The sequence below is a fragment of the Vulpes lagopus genome, chromosome 7 (assembly GCF_018345385.1).
Source record: "Vulpes lagopus strain Blue_001 chromosome 7, ASM1834538v1, whole genome shotgun sequence".
Taxonomy (NCBI): Eukaryota; Metazoa; Chordata; class Mammalia; order Carnivora; family Canidae; genus Vulpes; species Vulpes lagopus.
The window spans coordinates 12,500,268-12,525,532 of record NC_054830.1 but is presented as its reverse complement, the minus strand read 5'-3'; the positions used below and the strand labels follow the sequence as shown (position 1 = coordinate 12,525,532).

Genomic DNA, 25,265 nt, shown 5'->3' with positions numbered 1-25,265 from the left:
CCTGCAGCGGGATTCACCGGTCAGAGGCTGCATAAAATACAAGGGAGTTCTGTGCCAGGGATGCTAAGATTTTCAAGAGAGCTTGGGTTCTAAGGTTGAGAAACGCTGACTGAAGCCAACCCATTTACTTAGCAGGTGAAGAAACAGACAAAGAGACTTGATGGAGGTGGGCACCTCTGACAAGAGAGCCTGCCTGGCTGCACTCCTGGTACAGGGAGACAAGGGCCAGGGCCATGCACCCAGAAGATTCCAGTCCTGTTCACTGGAGGGGGGCGTAGGGGTGTCCTGCCCTGGGCAAGCCCACACTCAATGTCTGTAGGAGGCATGATTTCAGGCTCTGATCATGTGCCCTGGGGCAAGCAGGGCCAAAAGCCACTTTCCAGAAGGGCCAGAACATTCTGGACGTAAAGAGAGAAGTTATCTCTCTGTGGCCCTCTTTACATTCAATCTATCCGGATTCATCTCCTGAACAAGCTACAAATGCAGGCCCCCACCCTGGCCCTTCTGGCAGATCCCGGACAAGGATCCCCACGGTTAGGAAAGAAGAGAAATTAATGCCAATTAAAACCGCCCAGTGCAAGGCCCTTGCCAAAGCCGGGCCCAACAGACGATGGAACAACTTCCCAGCTCAGCTGCCCAAGAGGCCTCCCACTGCTCCTGGATGCCTTAAGAGTCTGCAGATTCCAAGACCAGAATACACCTCAGGAAGGTAGGAGCTGGGACCCTCCAACTGCAAGACACAATGTCCCCAGCAGCTCCCACCTCAGACAAAGAGGTGCAGGAGAGGCTTTCCCTTAAAGACCCCTGGCCTACCCGGCACCCGGAGCGGGGAGAAGGGAGAGCACGCCCGGCTTGCTGCCCCGTGGCTGCCGGCTGCCCTGCCTCTCCCCGGCTGAGCTCACAGCCGCCGGGGGACAGATTTCCTGTATGTCGTTTTACCCATTTAAGTCCAAGGATGCAACTCCGAGGAGGTGGTGACAGCCTCGTACACGCGAATGTGTGCACACCCCCTCCCTCCCCTCTCAAACCCAGTTCCGGCCCCGGTGAGGTCTGGAGGCTCTTTCCTTGCTCCCTGGAACCCCTGGGCTCCGGAGAGCCCTGTCTTAGGAGGAGAGCGGTGTGGTTTTCTAGTCTGGAATACCAGAATACCAGCCCAGAGGGCACTGGGACTCACCCCAGTTACCCAGCGGTTGGGGGAGTGAAGTTGGAAAACATGAATCCAGAGGAAGGGGGGCCCCAAAATCCCATGGGCTGCCCCCCAACGTTTGTACCGGGCTGCTCTTGTCCCTTGCTCTCCTCCTCAGCCCCCTCTGAACTGGCTCTCAGTGGCCGAGGCTTCTCCTCCTCCCATCCCCCATCTCCCCCTTCCCCATTCCGCCGGCCACCACACCAATGGGCTCAGACCTATAGAATCTGAGCACCCACAGAATCCCAGGCGCCTCCCCCGCCCCAGGCACTATTCCACTACCCCTTCAGCCGAGGGCGGTCCTGTACCCCTTCCCCCAGGCGCACCCCGGCTAACCCCCCGCCGGCCTTGCCCCACGTCCCCGGCCTGGGCCTCTCAACCCCGCCTCCTCGCCTCTCCCCCTCCCAGCCCCGTTTCCTGCGACCCCTCAACTACCACTAAAGCCACGTCCTCTTCAGAGAAGCCGCTCAAAGCCACAGACCTGCTCCCTCTGCATCCGCGAGCTCCCTCACCGGGCCCGTTCCATCACCCTTCTCCTAGACCGTCCCGCTCCCACTCCGTCTCCTGCAGCCCCTTCACGACCCCCCAGCTCGTTCCCGCTCGCTCGACCCCAGCCTTCGCGCCTCCCCGCATTCGCCCTCAGCTCCGTACCCTACCAGGCAACCCGCCAACGCGAGCCTCGAGATCGAGCCCCCAACCCTGCGGACGCCGCCACTCACCTGGGCCTCGGCCGCCGCGCGCCGCCGGTCCCGGGCCGGGTCCCTGCCCGGCCGCCCGCCCGCCCGACCGCCCACCGCTGGTCGGGCCGCTCCGCCCCGCCGCGCCCGCTGCTCCCCCGCGCGCTCCCGCTTCCGGGTTCCGGGGGGGCGGGGCGGGGGCGTGACGCCAGCGCGCCGCGGGGCGGGGCGCCACGAAGACCCGCCCACTCCCAACGGGCTCGGGACACCGCCTCCTCCCGCTGGTGGGTGAAACCAAACGGGAGGGGAAGACAGGGAGGCGCGCGCGCAGGGGCCGCCCGCTGCACCCGCAGGCACGCTCCCGAGGCCCGCGGCCACCCCTGCTAGGGCGGCGCAGGATGGCCCGGCCCGGGGCGAAGGGGCGGGGACCCGGGCTTGAGGAGCCGGCCTTTGAGTTAAAGGCGGGAAATGGCGGATTCCTCAGGGCGCGGCGCTGGGTGAGTTGGGGCCCCGCGGGTCTGGATTTTGGAGGTGCCGCCCAGTGCGCCATGGCCGGGAACTGGGGGAGGAAGAAGGACGGCACAGTTGGGGATTGAGCACCTGACCCATTCGGGACCCACCGAGGGTGCCCGGGCTCTGGGGGGGGCGGGAGGCGGCTTCTGCGCATGCTCGGCAGCGTGGGCGCGGAACCAGACCTCGAGTCCCCAGTGGTCTGTGTGGGTGCGGGGCGATCCCTGGCTAGCGGCTCAGCCTCTCTCTCTGTGCTGTCGCGTTCCTCCACCGCGAAACCCGGCGAATGGTCGCCGCGGCCCAACCTTGTAGGGCGCCGGCGAAACTTACAAAGCCCTTAGAACGGTGCGTGGATCTTGAATGTGATTTGTCGCGATTGCAGCGATTTTATAGCGGACGAGCGCTGGGCCACTGAAGTTATCTCCTTTAATCCTGCCAACCCCTCCTTTCTATGCTTCCCCTTTAAAAATGAGACACGGAGACTCAAAGAGAGAAAGAAGGTCATTTGTCCAGGGTCACACAGCAAGAACAAGACAGACAGACTTTGACCGCTTACCCGGTGCCAGGCATGGTTCCTGGGCCGGGTTTGTTTTATTTATTTGTTCACTCGGCTGGTGTTTATTGTGCCAGTACAAATTGAGGTTTAATAGGCCAGGTGAAATCACTTGTGTTTTCTCCAGGGTCAATTACCCTCCCTGCGAGATTGCCATTAGCCTCTTTGAGGTTTGGGGGGAGGTACCTGAGGCTGGTACAGGTGTAGTTAGTGAAGCCACCACCCCCATCTGGTTTGACTCCAGAGCCCTGGCTCGGACCCCATAGGGAATCCGTGTTCTGTCCCTTGCCAGCGGTGAGACTTGCCAGGGGTGACCAGTTCAAACACTTGGGTCCTGGTCTGGAAAACGAGGATAAAGCAGGCCAACAGTGAGGTTATTTGTTGGATTGGGAGGGTTCTGTGAAGAAACAGAGCTGCTGACACCCAGTGAGCCTGTATTTGGTTGGTTGCCTCTCCCCACTATGGCCCAGCACCTGCCTGATTGTCTGAGCCCACTCATCCGGTAGGCTTTGCTCTTCCTTGCCTGGGTCTCACTTGGGGTTCTCAGAACCTGCTACACAGGAGATGGCTGCAGTGCGCTGAGCAAGGGGACCACAGCTTTGTGACCAGTGGAGCTTGGGTCCTGATATTGGCAAGGGATACAGCACTCAGGCCCCTGCCCCGCCCCTCAGTCTGCTCCTCCTGAGTTGCTGGCTCTGTTGGTGGCGGGACACTGTTGCTCAGACTGGACACCTGGGAGGCATCCCCGAGTTTCCTGCCTCAAGCTTCCCTCTTTCCTATTGCACTGGTCTGTGCTCTTTCTTTCCTTAAATAGGGGTGAAATGTACATAATGTCATTTATTTTTTATTTTTAAAGATTTTATTTATTCATGAGAGAGACAGAGAGGCAGAGACACAGGCAGAGGGAGAAGAGGCTCCCTCAAGGAGCCCAATGTGGGACTCGATCCTGGACCCCAGGATCATGCCCTGAGCTAAAGGCAGACACTCAACCACTGAGCCACCCAGGCGTCCCAATATAACGTCATTTTAGTGAGGGATCTAATGGCCTTAGGACAGTCACACTGTGCAACCACCAACTCTGGCTTGTTCCAGAACATTTTCATTAGCCCAGAAGGAAACTTTGTATCCATTTGAAGTCACTCCCTGTTCTTCATCCACCCCTCTGCTCCTGACAATCACCAATCTGTTTTCTGTCTCATTTTGCCTGATCTGGACATTTCAGATATGTGGAATCATACAATATGTGGCCTTATTTAGCTGTTTTCTTTCACCCAAGATAGTTTTTTTTTTTTAAGAGATTTTATTTATTTATTTAAGTAAACGCTATCCCCAATGTGGGGCTCAGACTCATGACCCCAAGATCAAGAGTCGCATGTCCCATGGACGGAGCCAGCCAGGTACCAGGTACCCCCAGGATAATATTTTTTAATTTAAGTGGTTCTTTTTTTTTTTTTTTTTTTTAAGATTGATTTATGAGAGAGAGCATGCACGAGCAGGGGAAGGGGTTAAGGGAGAGAATCTCAAGCCAACTCCGAGGGCAGAGCCTGCCTTGAGGCTCTATCTCACAACCCTGAGATCATGACTTGGGCAGAAGTCAAGAGTCAGATACTTAAGCAACTGAGCCACCCAGGTTCCCCCATCCCAGGATAATATTTTTGAATTCATCTGCTTTAGCATGTATCCATATTTTACTTCTTTTCAGGGGTGAATAACACTCAGGGTTTGTTATTTCTTGGCAGGAATACATGGCCCACAAAGCTGAAAATATTTGCTGTCTGGCCCTTTATAGGGAAAGATTGCCAGTAGGTAGGCTAGAAGGACAGGCCTAAACCCTAAGCTGGGAAGTCTGAATCCTGCCAGCCCAGCCCAGCCCAGCCCAGCCGCCTTCTCTCTTCCTCTGGTTCCAGTGAAGCCATAGGGCCGATCCGTTCCTAGTTCCACATTCTCCTCTGCCCTTGTCCCTTTCCCATGTATCCAAGCAAACAGGGTTTTGTCTCTCATCTCCCCTCACCTCTTTACGTGTCTGGGGTACTCTTCACACTGCCTGACGGGAGGATGCTGCTTTTCCCTCTCAGGTAAGGAGCTCTATCTCTTGTTCCCTCAGCATCACCAGGAGCATACAGTAGGCACATAAATGCCTGATGAATTAATGAACCCCCCTCTCCCCGACTTAAGTTGAGATCTTTAAGGCTTGGCAAACCTGCTTGCTCTTCTTGCTCCCCTTGCTCTGGGCCCTTCTCAGATTTAGCTGGGCAGAGGCTCTGTGTGTCTGTTCCAGTCAAGTTGGCCTTGCCTTGTAGACATAAGTGTGGGGGCGGGGAGCTGTTGGGGATGCTGAGACTGAGTTGTTCCTAGGAAGCCCAGGCTCCTCGCTGCCTTCCCTGAGCTTAGCCAACTACGTAACTACACTAACAAGACCCCCATCTCCCTCTTCTAGGAAGCCTTCCTCAGGGGGTCCCAGTACTCCCGGTGGTGGCGCTAAGGTGAAAGGAAGAAGACCACAAGGTGAGCAAAATTTTGAGTTTACGATCCAGCTTCAGTTAAGTGCTGTTGGAGAAGAGAAAAACAGGCCAGAGCAAGGGATCTAGGGCTTTATTTCCTTCTAGTCACACCGTGGGAGATTCTGAGTCTGGTCACCCAGCCATGCAGCCAGGGGTGCAAGAGGACCTGGCGGAGGTCATCCAGGGAAGTGGGGGTCACAGGCTGTATTCAGGACCAACCACTAGGAAGTATGGGTGAGGAGAGCAGGAGCTGAATTCATTAGCAAACATTAGAGTCTTCGGTTTCTTCTCTGTAAGTACCTCAGGGGTGCCCACACATCACCTGGTGTCCCGCTATGGGTCTGGAGTCACTGTTAACAACCTCCCTTGACTCTTGGCAGTGCCGCTTTGGGCAGTAGACTCAAGGATCTCCTTCATTGGAGCTGAAGCCTCTGACACAAAGAACTATTTTTCTTCAAGTATGCTGCGTGCCAGTGCGTGTCTCAGAGAACTTAGAGTAGCATTTTGGTTCAAGTGACTGGAGGTTCATCCGTTACAGCATTGTTTGATGATCTTGCTTATAACATCTATTATGTTTACACGTGGTCTGGTTCTTGAACACAAATTATATCCTTCATCATAACATTGCTTCTCTGAAAAATCCACTACTGTTTAAAACAAATATGTACATTCTAGTTTCTGGAAACTTGAAACTGCTTTTCAACTGTCCAGGGAATCCCAGGCCTCTGATCCTTCTAGAGGAGGGAACCCTTTGCTGATGGTATCAGGCTAAAAGCACGATGGCTTCCCATGCTTAGAAATGGGGATGTTATTTGCCCTGATCCCTCGCTGGACATCCAGTGGCCCACCCTTGGTAGGTCTTGATTTTCTCCCCTGGATACCCACTTGGTCTTGGCCTTGACCCATAAGTGCCTCCTGCCTTATTGTCTGAGCCCACTCAGACAGGCTGACTGAGCAGGCTTGGCTCTTCTTGCCTGGGGCTCGCTCAGAGCAACCTCTAGCTCCTTTCCCAGCTTCATGCTGCCCATTAACTATGGATGCACCTCCTTTCCACTCAGGATTGTGACCGCACCCCCAGCAAAAGATGAAATCCTGGCATGAAGATCCAGTTGAAATCACCATGTCACTTAGCCAAATTGTCAAGCTATCTGTATGACATTAACCATGGCCTCTTCCTGGGTCTCTTCATTAAAAAGAGCCCTAAGCTCTGGAGGTACCTAGAAAAAGTGTAGAACTATGCTTTAGATGCATGGCTGAACACCTACTCCCTGCTGGGTGGTGGGCTGTAGTTGCAAGCAAAACAGACAGAAGTCCTGGCCCTCAGGGGGCTTGCGGACTGAGACACAGGCAGTGCATCAGATGGAGAAGTAAGGAGACACAGGGTATGTTGGATGATGTGGGCAAAACAGCAGGACGTGGATAACTTCCTGGTCCAAGGGAGATGCTGGACTGAGCAGAGCTGGGAAGGAGGGCAGGTGCAGGAGTATCCCCTCTGGTTGGAGCAACAGCAAAAGTGGTCATGGTGGCTGGAACAGAAGGAGTGGGGGCAGTGAGGTGAGAGGGGGGTCCCTCAGGGGTATGAGATCTGCGAGGTACGTGGGGGTGCTCAGGCTTCACTAGCTAATGGACCTGCAAGGCAGCCCATTCTCAGCCACCAGTGGGGCAGCCAGCCTGGAGGACACAGGATATTTCAGGGAGGAGGGCGCCAGCAAGTGCTGTGTTCACAGTGGGTACTGAGAATGGTTTGGTGGGCTTTGGAGCAGGGAGATCTCAGCAGTCTTGTGGAAAGGAGTTTTTCTTTGGTACGGTGGTGATCATGAGAGCCAGTCCAGACGAGTGCAATTCAGGAGAGAGTAGAGGTAGAAGAGCCGGCATTGTAAAGGAGAGTGGAGAAGTAGGGGATGCAGGTGTATTGGGGGGAGAAATAACAAGAAGACCATTGATGAGAGGAACTGAGGGTGGGGGTTTGCTAGGGCAGAGGGAGAGGGGTGAGGGCTGGGCTCTACTCTGATGTCCCTCTACATGGTGGGGGCCAGGATATGGCCCTGAATTTGACTGCTACATGCTGAGGTGGGAGAGTCTCCTGGGGCTGCTTCTGCTGCCTTCCCAGCGAAGTAGTTACTGGTCACTAGCTAACTGGAGGGATGGACCCCGTGTGAGAGCAGTGAGAAGAGCAGGTAGGTCCAAGGGAGGGTCTGGGAGAGGGGTGGGGGAACAGAGCAGACAACTGTGGGTGATCACTGGGACCATTGTGAGAAAGCCCCTTAGTATGAGGCAGGCATGGAGTGAGGGAGACCTGGGGCTGGGCTGTCACCAAGGTATATGACTTTGGTGTTGAACACGTCTCCCAAGAGGTCCTGAGCAGGTAGGGAGGTAAAGAGGTATGAAGGGCCCATACCATGAGTGGGGCATATGCAGACTCAGGTAAACGAAGGGGTAGTTGGGGTCCTGACCACAGGGAGTGAGTTGGGAAAGGAGGAGGAGCAGGTGGCAAAGAGGTGCCCCCTGCAAGGGTCTTTTTTCCTGTCCCTGCCCCTTGAATTCACTTTCTGCTTTGTGTATATTCCCTTACGTTCCTTAATCATAGCTCCTGCAGCTCTCTGGGGCTCTGTCCCTGGCCTAGGGACTTATAAACCATAGGTAACCCGTATGTGTTCTCGCATATAGTAGGTGTCTCATACGTGCCCGAGGACACTGGAGGACAGGATCTGAGAGCAGCTCCGGTGTTCCTGCTGTTGATCAGGGAGGGCCCATAGTACCGGGCTCTTGATGGCAGGGTGGGGGTGCTGGGCCTCACACTCCACTGTTGCAGTCTCTTTAGAAAGCCACGCTGTGTTCCCCACAGGTGGAAGAGTGGTTGAGTCCCGCTACTTGCAGTACGATAAGAAAACCACCAAAAAGGTAACAACGCTTGTTTGAATGTTCTGAATGGAGTTCTGTGAGATTTGGAATCCTGACACGAGTCACACGAGCCAAGTGCAGCATGGTCCCGAATGCCTTTTGCAAAGACATGATCTCTCTTGAAACGTGAAATTATTTCTTTCAACTTGATAATTCCTTTGGATTCTGTCCTGAAGCGGTTCTGCCGGCTGCCCAGCACACAGTCCCTGGCCTTGGCTGGCATTTGAAAAACACCGGGGTTGGGATCCCTGGGTGGCGCAGTGGTTTAGCGCCTGCCTTTGGCCTAGGGCGCGATCCTGGAGACCCGGGATCGAATCCCACGTCGGGCTCCCGGTGCATGGAGCCTGCTTCTCCCTCTGCATATGTCTCTGCCTCTCTCTCTCTCTGTGTGTGTGTGACTATCATAAATAAATAAAAATTAAAAAAGAAAAAACTTAAAAAAAAGAAAAACACTGGGGTTTGAAAGAAGGACTATGGGGGGGGGGAATGGTAGGTCTGAATCACCCAGGATTAGAGGCAGGGTTTAGTGAACTCCCTGTAGCCACACCGTGAAAATCATGCAGCCATTGAAAATGATGAGAGATGAAGCACTTAACAGCATGAGCACCTGCCTTGTGTGGCGTTTCACAGGAACACTCAGTAGATGACCCAGTTATGTATCTTGTTTCATTGTGTATGTACTGAGAATGTGGTGAGGTAGTGTTATTCCATTTTCCAAATCTGTTTTTTGTTTTTGTTTTTAAAGATTTTATTTATTTATTCATGAAAGACACAGAGAGAGAGAGAGGGGCAGAGACACAGGCAGAGGGAGAAGCAGGCTCCACGCAGGGAGCTTGACGTGGGGCTCAATCCTGGGTCTCCAGGATCACGCCCTGGGCTGAAGGCAGCGCTAAACCGCTGAGCCACTCAGGCTGCCTTCAAATTTGGTTTTTGATAAAATTCAGTGAACAGTTAATTTCTGCTCTCTCCCTTTTACTCTGGTAGGGCAGAATGGCAAGTTCTTAATAATATGTTTAACTGAAGGGGCGCCTGGCTGGCTCAGTCAGAAGAGCATGCTGCTCTTGGGTCGTGAGTTTGAGCCCCGCAGTGGGTGTAGAGATTACTTAATAAATGAATAAATTTTAAAAAATAATCGACTTAAGATCCAACTTGAGGAAAAAGGAAACCTTTATGCAAACTGCTATCACTTCTTAGGAGTGATTTTTTTTTTCCAGGGACTTAATTTTTTGTATTTTTAAATTTTTATTATTTTTGTTTTTTAGAGAGCAAGAGAGCACATGTGAGCAGGGGGTGGGGGAGGCAGAGGGAGAGAGAGAATCTCAAACATACTCCATGCTAAGTGTGGAGTCTGATGTGGGACTTGATCTCATGACCCTGAGATCATACCCTGAACCTAAATTAATAGTTGGATGCTTAACCGACTGAGCCTCCCAAGTGCCCTGAACTTAATTTTTTGTAGAGTAGGTTCACAATGAAATTGAGCAGAAGGTCCAGAGATTTCCCATATAATTCCTGCCCCCTCCACACACACAGCGTCCCCCACTGTCAGCATCCCCAACCAGAGAGGTGCACATTGACATTTGATGAACCTACTGAGCCTGTGATTTATTTTTTTGAAGTAATCTTCAACAAAAGATCACAGTCCATGCTTCATAATTTTAGTGTTGCCTTGCATACTTGTTTACAGTACCTCTGTGTGTCTTCACATTATAGTATTTTCAATCTCTAAGAGTTTGTCCATTTTCTTTTTTTAACATTTCTTGATGTAGAATTTACTAAGTGGCACTCTTGGGCATACAGTTCGGCAAAACAAACGCATCCTGTCACAGACCCACCACAATCAGGATATGGAACAGTCTGTCACCCCCAAGATCCCTTGCTTCTCCAATGAAGCTGACCCCAGCCCCTCCCAGCAATGATCTGATTTCTGTCTCTATAGCGTTGCCTTTTCTAGAACGTCATTAAAAAGGTGTTACACAGGATGCAGCCTCTTGCATCTGGCTTCTTTCGCATAGAGGAAAAGAAGTCCTTCCCTGTGGTTGCCTGTCACAGTGTTGGTTCCTTCTGATGGCTGACGAATATTCCACAGTGTGAGTGGGCCATAGTGTGCTTAGCCATTTCTCAGTGAAGGACTTTTTTTGTTGTTGTTAAGATTTTATTTATTAGAGAGAGCACACGTGCAATAGAGAGAGCAAGCATGGGGGGGGGTGCGAGCAGAGAGAGAAACAGGAAACCCAACGGTGCTCCATCCCAGGAGCACCGGGATTATGACCCGTGCCTAAGGTCACTGCTAACCTGAAGACTGAGCCACCCAGGAGCCCCTGGACATTTGGTTTGATTCCCAAATTTGACAATTGTGAACAAAGCCAACTTAAACATTCTTGCGTGGGATTTTGTGAGGACATGTTCTCATTTCTTCTAAGAGAGGAATTGTAGGGTAAGTGTATTTTTGACTTTGTAGGAAATTGCAACTGTTACCCAAAGTGGCTGCAGCTCTTTACATTCCTTCCAGCCAGAGAGGAGAGTTCCAGTTGGTACTTGAAGATTGAAGCCATTCTAGTAAATGTGAAGTGGTATCTTGCTGTGGTTTTAATTTATATTTCCATAACAACTAGTGATCTCGAGTATCTTTTCTTTTTTTTTTTTAAGATTTTATTTATTTACTCATAAGAGAGAGAGAGAGAGAGAGGCAGAGACACAGGCAGAGGGAGAAGCAGGCCCCACGCAGGACGCCCGACTCGGACTGGATCCTGGGTTCTCAGGATCAGGCCCTGGGCCGAAGGTGGTGCTAAACCGATGAGCCACCTGGGCTGCCCATTGAGTATCTTTTCATGTGCTTATTGGCCATTCCTGTATCTTTGGTGATATGTTCTTTCAAATCTTTTGCCCATTTTTTATTGGGTTATTGTTCATTGGTGTTTTTGTTTTTTTGTTTTCTCATTGTTGAGTTTTGAGAGCTCTTTCTATAACTTGGATACCAACCATTTATGGTGATATTAAAATATTTCCTCCTGGTGGTGTAGCTTGTTTTTTTCTTCCTTTAAGTGTCTTGTAAGAAGCAGTAGTTCTCAATTTTGATGAAGTCCACCTTACAGATTTCTGTTTTTATGGATTATGCTTTTGGTGTCTTATCTAAGAAATCTTTGCCTAAACCAAGATCACAGATATTTTCTCCCATGTTTTCTTCTATGACTCTTATAATTTTAGATTTACATTTAGATCTATGATCCCTTTTGCCTCAATTTTTGTATCTGGTGTGATGATGGAATTGAAGTTCATTTTTAAGAGTATGGATGTCTTCTTGTGCCAGTACTGTTTGTTGAAATGAATTTCCTTTCCTGATAATATTATCTCATCACCTCTGTTGAAAAGCAATTGACCTTTTTTGTATGCATCACTTCTGGACTCTATTTTTTTCCCATTGTTCTCTGTGTCTGTCCTTAGGACAGTTCCACACTGCCAAGATTACTGTGGCTTTATAGTCTTATGAATTCTTCCACTCTATTCTTTTCCAAAACTGGCTCTCTTAGTTCCCCTCCCCTCCCCTCCCCTATCTTTTGAGAGAGAGAGGGACCTCACACTATGTGAGCGGGGAGGGACAGAGGGAAGAGAAGGAAGGAGAATCTTTTTTTTTTTTTTTTAAGATTTTATTTATTTATTCAAGAAACAGAGAGGCAGAGACAAAGGCAGAGGGAGAAGCAGGCTCCATGCCTGATGCAGGACTCGATCCCAGGTCTCTAGGATCACACCCTGGGCTGAAGGCGGCGCTAAACCGCTAAGCCACCTGGGCTGCCCAAGGAAGGAGAATCTTAAGCAATCTCCACACGCTCATGAGGATCCTGACACTGAGGATCTTGACACTGAGGATCCTGACGCGAGGCCTGATCTCCTGATCCTGACGTCATGACCTGAGTTGAAATCAAGAGTTGAACACTTAACCAACTGAGCCACCCAAGCACCCTGTTCCTTTACTTTTCTACATAAGTTTTAGACTTAGCTTGCCATTTTCTACCAAAATTTCTGCTGGGATTTTGAATGTATTGAATCTTTGCATCAGTTTAGGGAGAAAAACATCCTAAAAACACCAAGCTTTTCCATGTTTGAACATGGTACCCCTATCCATTTAGTTTATCATGTTGGATTTCATCAGCATTTTGTAGTTTCCAGCATGTAGATCTTCCCTATATTTTCTTAGGTTTATACCTAAGTATTTGCTGTTTTTTAGTGCTATTGTACATAATACTGTCTTTTCTTTCTTTTTAAATGAAGAAATTTTTTAAATTGACTTATGATCGACATACATTGTATTAGTTTCAGGTATACAGTATAGTATATAGTATACTGTATATAGTATAGTGAATCAGCATTTGTATATGTTGCAAAATGATTGCCACAGTAAGTCTAGTTAACACCTATCACCATATATAGTTTTGTTTTTTTCTTGCTGAGAGATTGCACGTGATACTGTCTTTAAATTGTACTTTCCAGAGTTAGTCATTGCCGAAATGTGATTTTTTTTTTTTTTCTTAAGATTTTATTTATTTGGGATCCCTGGGTGGCGCAGTGGTTTGGCGCCTGCCTTTGGCCCAGGGTGCGATCCTGGAGACCCGGGATCGAATCCCACGTCGGGCTCCCGGTGCATGGAGCCTGCTTCTCTCTCTGCCTATGTCTCTGCCTCTCTCTCTCTCTCTCTCTCTCTCTCTCTCTCTGTGACTATCATAAATAAAAAATAATAATAAAAAAAAAAGATTTTATTTATTCATGGGACCCCTGGGTGGCTCAGTGGTTTAGCGCCTGCCTTCGGCCCAGGGCGTGATTCTGGAGTGTCAGGATCGAGTCCCACGTTGGGCTCTCTGCGTAGAGCCTGCTTCTCCCTCTCTCTGCCTGTGTCTCTGCCTCTCTCTCTCTCTCTGTGTCTCTCATGAGTAAATAAATAAAATTTTTTAAAAAAGATTTTATTTATTCATTTGAGACAGAAAGACAGCATGAGCAGAGGGGAGAGGGAGAGGAAGAAGCAGATTCCCTATTGAGCAGGGAGTCAGACACAGGGTTCGATCCCAGGACCCTGAGATCATGATCTGAGCTGAAGGCAGATGCTTAATCATCTGAGCCACCCAGGTGTGCCAAAATGTGATCTTTTTATATTGACTCCTGTATCCGGCAATCTTACTAAACTCACTAGTTTGTTTTTTTAAAGATTTTATTTATTAGAGTACATGCATGCAAGTGTAGGAGAGAGGGAGAATCTCAAGTGAACTCAGTGCTGGGTCTGGAGCCCCACATAGGGCTCAATCTCACGACCCTAAGACCATGACCTGAGCCAATATCAGGAGTCAGGCACTTAACCAACTGCGCCACCCAGTCACCCCTTACTTACTAGTTTTAGTAGCATTTGGGATTTTCTTTGTGAACCATATCTGTAAGTAGAGAGTTTTATTTCTTTTCAATCTGTTTGCCTTCTTTTTCTTACTCAGACCTCCAGTAGGTGATTAAATAGGAGTAGTGTCTACACATTGAAATATTCTTACTCTTTATAAGGTTTTCTTTTTCCATATATGTTATTGTAATGGCTTGCTAGCTCCATGCATTGCTGGTTTTTTTAAAATAAGTTTTGAAGGTTGATACTTATAAAAACTTTGTTTTTTCTGTTGACCAAAGTAGTAACATTCTCTGCAAATACCATAAAGTATGCAGAAGATCAGTCACCTGGAACCATGTCAGAAATCATCACTTGCAAACATTTCGGGGTTCCTTACGTTCTATGCATATGATGGTATCTTTTTGGATTAATTCCTCATATATATAACTAAATGTCAGAACTTGAACTCTGTCTCTGACCTCAAAGTAATAGTAGATGCAAACTGCGCAGGCCACACGAAGGGGAAGGGTCTTGTCCCCTGAATCCTGAGGGTCGTGTATTCCCCTAACAGGCTTCTGCAGCAGATACATTGAAGACCATTGGGAAGATGCCTGAAGGTGGAAGGAAAGTTCATCTGCTCCAGAGGAGTAGAGGTGTGTAAAGGTGGAGGGAGGGAGAAATAGCTCTGGAGCTCAGTAAGTGATGAACGTGGTAGTGAATTTTATTTTCAAGTATGTTAGGGTAAAACTCCCTCTTTATTTCGGGGAAATGTCAGAAGAAGGAGATTCCTTGATCATGTGACCGTTTTCTGGGTGGAACTCCTAGGGCAGGACTCCAAGAGCATGTGAGGCCTCATCTTCCTGCCTCTCACTACCTTGGGTTAGGTCTTCCTTCTAATGGTTAATTGTTCTTCCTTCTAACCCTTAATGGTTCTAGAAGCTATCACCAAAGTGATATCTAAAAACCTGCAGTTTAAAAATAAATAAATAAATAAAATAAAAAATAAAAATAAAAACTTGCAGTTTTTCTGATCGTAGACATGTGTTCATTGTAAAACAAAAAATGGAAATGTAGACAAGGAGGGTGGAAACTTACGAGTTGCCATTCAGATCATTCCTGTGTATTTGGTGTCCAGTCGTAGTCAATATGCTCATCCTAGACGTATGGCAAGGCCCTTCCCCAGAGTAGAACTCCATCCGGCCCCACTTCTCCAGCAATAATGGGCAGCGCTTTTGCAAGAAAGCAGTTCACAAAAAGCAAAACTGTTTCTTGGCTCACAAGAAACACTTCAAGATGTCAACAACTGTGAGTGTCATGGGAAAAATGAAATCCAGTTGATCCTTGGACAACATGGGTCTGAACTGCATGAGTCTACTCACATAGGGGTTTTTTCTAACAGTACTGTAGATGTATTTTCTCTGTGATTTCCTTAACGCTTCCCCTTTTTTTTTTAGCTTTATTATAAGAATACAGTTTATAGTATACGTAACATGGAAAATAGTTTTAATTGACTTTTTGTCATCAGTAGGGTCTCCAATCAAGAGCAGACTACTAGTAGTTAAGTTTTTGGGGTTTGGAACATTGCTGGTCCTGGTTTGGATGTTTGCTCAGCATCTGTGCTGTTCTTTGACCCAGGCATGACTGAGAAGCAGCACAAGGAACTGGAGCTGGCTTTGTAGTCTTTCCCCATGCAGTTGGGTTGAGGGCTGTGTGTCAGGCCAGGAAATCTGCTGTAAAATTCAGAGGGGTCAGAAATTGGGTCAACCACATCTTAAAATCAGGGTTCTCACCTGCAGGTGATTCAGACTTAGAAATGGCTGGAAACTCTTGGTGGTTTTGATTGATGGGGGAGATATACCACTTATGTCTGATGGGTAAGGTCAGGGATGCTCCTCAACAGCCTCCAGCACCCAGGACAGCCCCAGCACAGAGAATTGTGCAGCCCCAAATGTCAGTAGCATTAAGGCTGAGAAACCATAATTTAAACATAACTGTGAGAATTGACAGGGACTGCTTGCCTGAGTCCTATTGTATAGCTCAAGAGGAAATTACTTTTCTTGATGGATGTGCTGTACACTAGCTTGACAAAACATATAACCAGTGCAAAAGCACTAGCAATAAAAAGTCCAGTCTCCCATCTCAAGTTTCCACCCTCTTATCCAGGAGGTTAACAGACTTCTGTGTATCTGGAAGTCTTCAGAAATTCTAACAAAGCGTACTATGCCCTACACATTACTATGGCCTCGCTCTTTATTTCCGCATACTCATTTTCTCAGCTGCATGGGTGCTCATTAAGTCACTTGCTATTTCGTTATTAACACGACGGAGAGTATTTTGCTTGCCATTTGTTTGATTTGTGGCCCACTGGAGCCCTGGCTTAGCAGAAGCCTGCGGTACCCCACTGCCCATTTTAGGCGATGTAAGGCATAATTTCTCATTGTTAAGTAAAGGGTAAAGATGAAGGGAACCCCCAAGGAAAAACAGTCCAGAAGCTGCTGGAGAGAGAAGGTAAAAGCATAAGGAAGAACAAGTGTGTGGCAGGTGTCAGACTCCTATCCAGAGCAGCGTTTTTTTATGAAGCTGAGCAGCAAGGCATATTCACATCCCTGGGTTATAGAGCGTGTGTCTCTTTTCTGCTTCTACTCTGAAATATATTCACCTTGCTGGCTCAGAATTTGCAGAGATACTTCATTCTTCTGTACTGCTAGCCTCACAAGATGCTGGCTTTTTGCAAGCAAGTGGTAGTATACCAAAAAGTTGCCTACTTCCAGGCATAGACACGCAATACCTTGCAGACTGTGCTCACCCCGGGGGTTCTCACTGGGCCCACAGACAGCAGTGGAATTGGAAAGGGCGACCTGCAGTCCACACTGCTGGAAGGGCACGGCACAGCCCCCCCTGACCTGGACCTCTCGGCCATCAATGGTAAGTCATTCACCTTGCTCCTGCTTTCCCCAGCTAGAACTCATGGTGCATCTCAGGGGGCTTCCTAAATGTGCTCTTCTCACTTTCAAAATGCTCTTCTCGATCTTAGACAAAAGTATGCTTAGAAAGACTCCGCAATTAGAAAAAACGATGTCGAAGAAAACCGAATCCATGTCATTTTCTGCTTCACAGAGAAAGAGCCCAGTAAGTGAATCAGAAGGGAAGCTGCTGAATTAGACATGTCTGGTCCTAGTTCCCATCCTGTGCACGTGCCATCCCAGATCCCGAAGCTCTGAGATGGAGCAAGCCAGCCATGCGTTTTAGGACAACCCCAAGACCACACATGTTCTCAGAATATTCGTAGAGTTTGAGTTGCCCCAAGTATGCATACAGGAATAGTTACAAAAGCGAGATATGTTCAAAATGAGATTTGGGCCCTGGTTTGCTAATGCTGTGCTAGGGGAGACACTAGGCCAAGCCCTGGGTACCAGGCCAGGACACCGGGGTTGTGGTCTCACTAGAGTGGGAAGCCTGAGTCCTGCCTCTAGTGTGGGGCTGATTGGATACATGCCCCCTACCTGGCCCTCAACCAGCCAGCCACAGGACAGGGCCAGACCATCCCCTTCCTTCTCACAGAGCGCCCAAAAAGACTAAAGGAGAAGATAGAAACAGCAGCTTGACACACATCAAACTACTGAATTAAGTAGGGTTTGTAAAAGTTAGGCTTCTGCTCTCCCGGGAGAGTGAGCTAGGTTTATACCAGTTCATTGTTAACCAAAAGTGTCTTTTTCTCCTCCTCAAGGACCTGTCTGAGGCAATGGAAATGATGGAATCCCAAACGTTGCTTCTGACTCTACTGACTGTAAAGGTGACCACAGAACCTCGCTCACGTGCACTGTGGGGAGAAGGGCAGCCTCTGTGGGCCCCGGGGATGGAGTTCCCACCGGCCTGAGCTCTTGCTGTGCACTTGACAGATGGAGAATGGTCTTGCTCCATTCGAAGAAAAGGCAGAGAGGAATTTGTTAATAATGTGTAAAGAGACGGAGAAGCTACAGAAGAAGGCCCACGAGCTAAAGCGTAAACTCCTTCTCTGTCAGAGGAAGCGGGAACTGGCAGATGTCCTTGACGCTCAGGTTGGCGGTGACTGTGGTCTCGGAGCTGTGTCCCAAGGACAGACGGGGTGGGCCTATGGGAGGAGTCAGAGGGAGTGTTGACAGTGGGTGTCACTGCCATCTGGCTCTAACTCTGTGGCCAGCTTTTGACACCACTGAGTGTTGGCATGTGACAGTTTATAAGAGGACGAAGCTGTAATGTCAAGTACTAACCAGCCAGAGGGACCTGTCCCTTCGACGCACATGTGTACATATCCTTCAGGCCCCTGAGACTTGTGCTCGGTGATAATGATGACATGATCCACGCCTCCCTGCGAGGCTGGGGTGCTGGTGGGAGGTGCCGTCTTGGTGCCATGTGGTCAGCACTGGGATGAGCAAATCCCTGGCACCCGAAAAGGGCCTGTTGGGAGATGGGGCTAGTCCTCCAGGGCACGGGTGTACTGGGCTGCTATACCAGGTACCCCAGATTGGATGGCTTAAACGACTGCCCAGGTTTCCTCACAGTTCTGGAAGTGGGATGTCTGAGACCAAGAGGTCAGCGCGGTCATTGCCTTAGCAGGGCCGAGAGAGAAGGTTATGTCCCCAGCCTCCATCCTTGGCTTGTAGAGGGCCACCTTCTCCCTGTGTCTCTGCACTTGGCATTCTGCCTGTGGGCTTGTCTGTCTCCAGCCCCTTTTAGGGGGACACCAGTCATACTGATCTGACTTGTATGACTTCACCTTAACTTACTTTACCTCTATAAAGACCTTGTCTCCAAGTCAGGTCATATTCTGAGGTGCTAGGAAGTGGGACATCAGCAGAGGAATTGGGGCAAGGTGGGGGGCGGCAATGATGCAGCCTATCATACTGTGTGTATGTGTGTGGGGGGACACCCAGTGGCCAGGCCCTAGGGTAAGATTGGGTCTCTGTCCTCATAGAACTCACAGTGGAAGGAAAAAAAAGACAAGTAAACAAATACGTTCCTACAAACCCACATGAAGACCTTAACAGTGTGTATGAGGGAAAAGGAGGGGGTCTTATGGGGGCAGGCATTTCAGCTCAATGCCCTGCAGCAGGAGGGCCCAACTGTCTTGTGTCCAGTGTGATCCCAGTTGAGGGCCTGGCCCTGGAATGTTCTGGAAGCCATGTTCCTAATGTGGAGGCCTGGGCCACCTTGCTATCAGCTGGGCCGTTGGAGGGCAGCCAAGAGTAAGAAGAGAACCTCCCACACCCACAGAAGCCTCCTGGAGGATTCCTTAGTAATCCTGAAAGAATAGTGCTGTATCTTTACCACTCATGTACTGTGAACTTCTAGTGTGTGACCAACTGGGTCTTGTCTCATACGCATCTTTCCATCTTGCTTGCAGATCGAGATGCTCAGCCCCTATGAGGCTGTGGCCGAACGCTTTAGGGAACAGTACAAGACATTCGCCATGGCCCTGGATACCACAAGGCATGAGCTTCCCGTAAAATCAGTCCACCTGGACGGGAATGGGCAGCAGTTCTTAGGTAGGAAACGGGGCGGCTACTGGGCAAAGGGTAGATCCAGTGAACAGCCAGTGCATGTTGGTGCTTCTTGTGTGCAGCCACCTTAATCCATTTGTGGCCTGTCACAGCCTCCTCTTAGGTAGATGGTGTGTCCCTCATCAAATGGCAGAGTGCAAAGGGGCCAGCAAAGCTGTGGTTTGTCCAGGGTCGCACCCCAAGTAAGGACCATGCTGGGATTTGAAGCTAGATCTGTGGACCAGCCCAGTAATTTCCAGCCCTGCTGAAAGATACTCCTGGGGAGCAGCTGCAATCTCCTGAGGCAGGGAGTCTCTTCAGAGATGCAGATCCTCACCCTGTCCTGTCTTCTTTTTGTTTGTTTGTTAAGGTTTTATTTTTAAGTGATCTCTACACCCTGTATGTGCTCAAAGTCACAAACTCAAGATCAAGAGTCACATGCTCTGCCAACCAAGTCAGCCAGGTCACCCCCCCCAACCCCCCCATCCCCCCCACCCCTGTTCTGCCTTCTTAATTTTTTTTTTTAATTTATTATTTATGTATTATAGTCACAGAGAGAGAGAGAGGCAGAGACATAGGCAGAGGGAGAAGCAGGCTCCATGCACCGGGAGCCCGATGTGGGATTCGATCCCAGGTCTCCAGGATCGCGCCCTGGGCCAAAGGCAGGCGCCAAACCGCTGCGCCACCCAGGGATCCCCCCGTTCTGCCTTCTATACAGAGCTATGGGATCCCTCTCTTGCATAGGGTTCCCACCTAATCCTTCACTTGAAATCAGCAGGCATGGTTGATCTTAAAATTCTCTTTAGAGCAAGTATCTTCTCAAAGCAACCTTCCAACTCCCGTAGAGTCTCATTATTTCCAGGCATGGTGCTCATGAGCCATCTAAATACATTTGTTTGAGGCTGATGTAGGAAAAGATCGCCACCTAAAATCAGGTGGACTTTCCCTCCAGAACCTCCCACAAAGGCTCCCCCACCCCCAACTTTCCACAAAGGTTGTTGCTGTATTGGTAATCTCAGAGACGATTTTTAGTTCAACTTTTCCCAATAAGAAACAATTAGCAAATCACGTGGAGTCTTGTAGAATGAGCCTTGTGGAATGATTATCTGCGTGCAGGTGTCCAGTTTTATAATGACTGCAGTTAGCTACGCATCTGTGATTCTTGGGCTCTATCTCTGATAAGTGGCATAGGGAGCTGCCAGGAGTTGGGATTGGGGAGCGTAGGAGTGTCCTGCAGCTCCTGGAATTAATGACAGACTGGATGGGTTAAAACAGCAGAAATTTATTCCCTTTGGTGCAGGGGTCCTGAAATCCAAAATCAGGGTGTCGGCAGAGTTGGACTTTTCTGGAGGTTCTGAGGGAAAATGCATTCTGTGTCTCTCCCCTGGCTTCCAGTGTTGTTCGCAATTCTTGGCAGTCTTTGGCTGGTGATGGCATTGCTCAAGTCTGCCTGTGTCTTCCACGGCCTTGCCCTTGAACATCACTGCTTCTGAATTTCCTTCTTGTTAGTAGGATGCCAGGGTAGAGAGCTCACTATAACTCAATTACCTCTACAAAGACTCCCATTTCTAGTAAGGTCACGTTCACAGGTGCTTGAGATTAGGTCCTGAACACGTCTTTTTGGGAGGATGCAGTTGAGACCACAGGGAGGAGTATAAGAGGATGGGTGTTTGGAAGAATCTGAATAATGTTCTCAAAATATTACAGTGTCTGGTTGTGACATGTAGCATGTATAGGCCTGGTGTGGGCCAAAAGTGGAGAGGGGCTGATTTCCTTATATGCAGGCCACTTTCTTAGGGGCGAGGGGTGCAGAGATGCCAGGAATGGGGAGTGGGGACTATGGGCTTGTTTTTAGCTTGCTTGAAGTACACATTTCCTTGGCCTTTTCCACTGGTTTCTGTTGGGGATGTCAAAGTGGCCTTCCAGGTCTGTGCCAGTGGCTGCCAGGCTGGCGGACATGCCTATCCCAGGATTTCCGGCCATCGTGATCTCCAGCACAGGGGCACAGAGGTGGGACCAGCACATGAATGTCATCCCCCATGACCCTCTCTGCCTTTGAGCTCTTCCCAATTCCAGCATTCCAGTGAACAAGAAAAATCTAGCCAGCCACCCCACTTGTGCATCCGTTGCTCAGAGCACTGTGAAACCCTTGGCTGACCATCCCCTTCTCCTCCAGATGATTTGCAGCGAGAATTGACGACCACCTGCCATCTGCTGGGAGAACTTGGGATCAGCAGTTTAGAAGAAAACGTGAAAGCCCTGGACCTGCTGAGTGAAATCAGGGAAATGACCCAAAAGAAGGATCTGGAGCTCCGAAGGTAAAATTTCAGAAAAGATTTTTAAGATGGGAGCAGCATGTTGTGCTCTGGAGAGCGGGCAGGTGTTTGAAGAAGCCAGGGGTGCCAGGGTCCACTAGGGCAGGGAGAGGGCAGGGGCAAACCACCTTCAACTCAGCTCAGAGCCCCGTGTGTGTTCTCAAGCAGCCATGATAGAAAGGGGACACCGGTGTCACCCATCCTTTACTTCCGCAGAGTAACAGCATCTTAGGTGCTCTTGGATGAATTTGTTCATACTTTAAACGTGTTCTGGGGGTAAGGGCTTGGGGTGATCTTCTTGGAACTTATTATTGAAAGCATAAAATACATATAGGAAAGGTATGGATCATAACAGTGTAGTTTGAGGGGTTTTGTGACTGTGTGCCACAGGGAAGCAGCCCCCAGCTCCCCCAACAAACTCCCTTGGCACCTTTACCTCACTGTTGTGGTTTCCCTCCAGGGATTTTTTTTTTTTTCCTGTGGGGCTTTCCTCCTCATCTTCCCTAAAAGAATCTCATGTCATTTTACTTTGTAATGCTCAACGTGCTTCCCAAAACATCTAAAACATTTTAATGTTACTCCTAAAAAAAAAGCTGCCACTTATCATGACATCTCCTCCTCCTGTGAGTGTACCCTAAAATGAAATCCACATGCATCAGAGGGTCACAGGTTCAGCTGGTCACAGGTTCAGATGCACTCCTTTAGTATGTATTTCCCCACCACTATTTACTCTGTGTGAGGGTTGCCCGTTCATTCACAGTGTGGTTCCTGATCCAGTGTGGGGGTTCCCTACATATTTGGTGAATAAATGTATCTCCTCTCATGCCTGCCTCGTCCTGTTCTTGCAGGCCTCTCTGAGTTCTATTCAGATTTGTTCTGTTCTTACTTGTCTGTGCTTTCCCATGTGTGCCCAGGAAGTAGCTGTCTTCCCCACATCACCACCCCAAAGCCTGAGACATCCTGTTTCTGTCTGGCTCCCTGGCACAAAGGGCGAAAAGGCTTCAGCCGTCTTGTCGTTTCTGCAGGAGCTTCGCCCAGGTGCTGGAACTCTCTGCTGAGGCCAGTAAAGAGGCGGCTTTAGTCAACCAGGAGGTCTGGGAAGATGCCCAGGGCCTAGAAACCTCCAGCCAGTGGTACTTCAATCAAGAAGGCGCCTGTGGGGAGGCTTCGGGAGAGGTCAGGACCCCGCTTCTGTTAGGCACTGGTGAGCCACACACAGTATGAACCATACACGAGCCATGGGCTCCCACACGAGTGGGGACCTTCCTGCAAACTGCCCGGAAGGAAACCCGTCCCTTACCACTGGTTCAGGGCATAAGCGTGCCAGGCAGTGTGTGTGTGATACTCTTGGAACTCAAGCACTTTAGACACTAGTTTAGCAATGTAGCTCTTTTTGTATGAGTGTGTCACTTGATATTTAAAAAATAAAACTTTTGCATTCAAGCCTTGATTTCTGTGTACGAGGCCAGTGGAAGACACATGTTGTCTTAAGTTCTTCTAACAACTAGTCATGAGCCTTGGGACCTCTGAGACCTTATGAGCACTTCACTTACAAGATGATTTCATGTCCTTCAGTCACTCAGGTGCTTCTGTTTACTATCCTATAGCAGGTTAGAAGTTGACCCTCCAGTGGAAGTTCCCCTCCCAGCCCAGAGTCCCAGCACTGTTGCTGGAGGACACCCCACACCCAATACAACACAAAATCAGCCCAGCCAGCCTCCCAGCCCCTGTCTGCACTGTGTGAGCTCCAGCCATCTTGATGCTTCCCAGGTAGCCTGCCTCCATTGACTTTGGCAGATTCCCATTTACAAGCCTGTATTACAGCACTGGGTTGGGGAATGTCCGCAGAGAGGGATAGCATCCATTGCCATCATGTGTCCAAGTGAGAGAGATCCAGCTACTGTTGCTAACACCATTCAAATGGGGCTGTACCTGTCCAGCTTCCCCCTGCGCCCCACCTACCCTTACACTCCTCACTGGGGCCTCCCCAGCAGGTTTGGATTTATAGCTATGGGCAGGCAGGGGAATCACTCCCTAGGAGACATAATAACCATTCCCACAAAACAGGTGCTAGCGGCCACCAGCTCTTCCAACCAAGCCCTATGAAACATTCTAGTCTCTGTCCCCGCTACTCGTGTAATCCTGTCAGCCTGCACATTTCCAGTTTCCACATCCATTCAAAGCCCACTTTGGGGCTCCCCATGGAGCTCCTGGATCAGGGTTCCAAAAACTTTGCTCCCACCCCCTGACCACTTTTCCCCCACTTGTGTGCAGAAAGCGTTGTGTCCATGGGGGGTGGGGGGACTCCCAGGAACCCCCGTCCTATCAGCAGTTACATGCTTCCTGCCTTGCAGGCCCTGTCTCCCAGTTTTTGACAGTCAGTATTTCCAATGCCCATTCTGGCTTCCTATCAAGCTGTTTGCCTGCAGAAATCTCACTGCCTGTTGTCGGAGATTATGGGATAGATATCAGTATATTCCCTGGTCTGAGAGAATGTGACTTGGATCCAAATGGTTGTGGGTTCTGTTCCGGTTCGTTTACAGCACTCTGGCTGCCTTCATGCATCACCGGGTAAACGGAGCCCACTCAGAATCCCAGTCTGTTCCTGTCAGGGCCCATTTTAGCTCCCCAGGGCTGCGGTCCTCAAGACCACTCACCAGCTGTGATCCAGGCCGTCCCACCAGGCAACCTGCCCTGAGCCATCTTCAGGATTTGTCTGTCTCGTGGGCAGACAGAACAGTTCTTGTAGGCACTTTGTGCCTCCATGGGTGCGAGAGGACTATGGCGAGATTCACCACCTTTCTGCATTGCTACAGACCCCCTACGTCCATCCACTCGTGTTAATGTGCCCAGGAAGCCACCCCTAGATGAGGACCCTGGGCCGATTTCAGTTTCCTTCCAAACCTGGAAGGCATTTCTTCTCATGAGCATTGGTCTGTCCTATTCTAATGCCCCCCCTCAAATTCCCATTAGTGATTTCCACAGGGCTGTGCCCCACACAGGCATCCCTTTTGTAGGCCAACTTTCCACTGCCATTTGGCCACTGGCCATGACCCCTGAATCTAGAAACCCAGATGGAGGGACTCTTGTTATGTTCAAGTCTTCCATTACTGCCGAGAAAAGGATGTACAGTTCAGCCCACCAGACTGGTTCATTGCTGGCCTTCCAAATAGGGTGGTTGTCCCTTCACCCTGGCACTGCTGTCTGTAAGCCAGGCAGCTCTTTGTCAGCTGAGAGCTGTTTGTTGGGCACTCTAAGTGACAATCGAATCTGGCAGCTACTCACACAGCTTCAAAGTCAGTCCCAGGGGAAAAGAGGCTCCCTGCTCATGCGTATCTCCTTTCATTCCCCCAGGAGCACAGTTGTGCGTTGTATCATTGAAGTCTGGGCATTGCTGTCACAAATGGAGTATTTCTCCGACACCATCAAAAGCATGATGGATGTTGCAGCTTTCGAGAATATTTTATATCCTTTAGTTACAGAGGCAGACTTAATTAGCCAGGAAGCCTGGGAAAAGAATAAGGAGGTCCATTAGTATCTCAAGGGAGGGGACACTACTAGGAAGTCTCGGGGAGAGCTTAAGAGCCCGCTCCTCAGGTGATGACAAGCTTTGTGCTTCCCAAATCCACACCTCAGCCACATTCACCCAGGCGAAGCGCTCCCTGCAAACAGAACACGTCCTGTGCCGCTTGTTCAGGGAGGGATTTTCAGTGATAGATACGTGACCTTCAGTAAGCTGGATCC

The 25,265-nt window shown here is 49.6% G+C and overlaps 2 protein-coding genes across 7 annotated transcripts in view; one reads left to right on the top strand and one right to left on the bottom strand.

Moving 5' to 3' along the window:
* Positions 1 to 1,994, bottom strand: part of MYO9B (myosin IXB) — an 89,226-nt gene extending 87,232 nt beyond the window's left edge. For all 5 annotated transcript variants that reach the window (XM_041761016.1, XM_041761018.1, XM_041761017.1 and 2 more), the window contains exon 1: positions 1,906 to 1,994. The gene's annotated coding sequence lies outside the window, so the exon portion shown is untranslated. The remainder of the gene's footprint in view (positions 1 to 1,905) is intronic.
* On the top strand, positions 251 to 22,979 carry HAUS8 (HAUS augmin like complex subunit 8). Of its 2 annotated transcripts, none has more exons than XM_041761021.1 (11): positions 251 to 709; positions 5,364 to 5,431; positions 8,273 to 8,328; positions 14,259 to 14,340; positions 16,520 to 16,612; positions 16,722 to 16,816; positions 17,415 to 17,480; positions 17,587 to 17,745; positions 19,071 to 19,212; positions 21,383 to 21,524; positions 22,547 to 22,979. In XM_041761021.1, the coding sequence occupies exons 1-11, from the start codon at positions 555 to 557 to the stop codon at positions 22,743 to 22,745; spliced, it is 1,257 nt and encodes a 418-aa protein (XP_041616955.1). In that variant the 5' UTR covers positions 251 to 554; the 3' UTR covers positions 22,746 to 22,979. The 2 variants fall into 2 exon arrangements, with proteins under 2 accessions (XP_041616955.1, XP_041616956.1); XM_041761022.1 differs by lacking the exon at positions 251 to 709 and adding an exon at positions 2,200 to 2,360.
* The last annotated feature ends 2,286 nt before the right edge of the window (positions 22,980 to 25,265 follow it).

What these genes read in the sequence shown, in the direction of transcription:
- HAUS8 (XM_041761021.1), top strand. Translation starts at nt 555, where the DNA reads ATGCCAATTAAAACCGCCCAGTGCAAGGCCCTTGCCAAAGCCGGGCCC. An exon ending in TCTGCTCCAGAGGAGTAGAG is followed by an intron (nt 14,341 to 16,519) that starts GTGTGTAAAGGT and finishes CTGGGCCCACAG; the next exon opens with ACAGCAGTGGAATTGGAAAG. An exon ending in GGACCTCTCGGCCATCAATG is followed by an intron (nt 16,613 to 16,721) that starts GTAAGTCATTCA and finishes TCTCGATCTTAG; the next exon opens with ACAAAAGTATGCTTAGAAAG.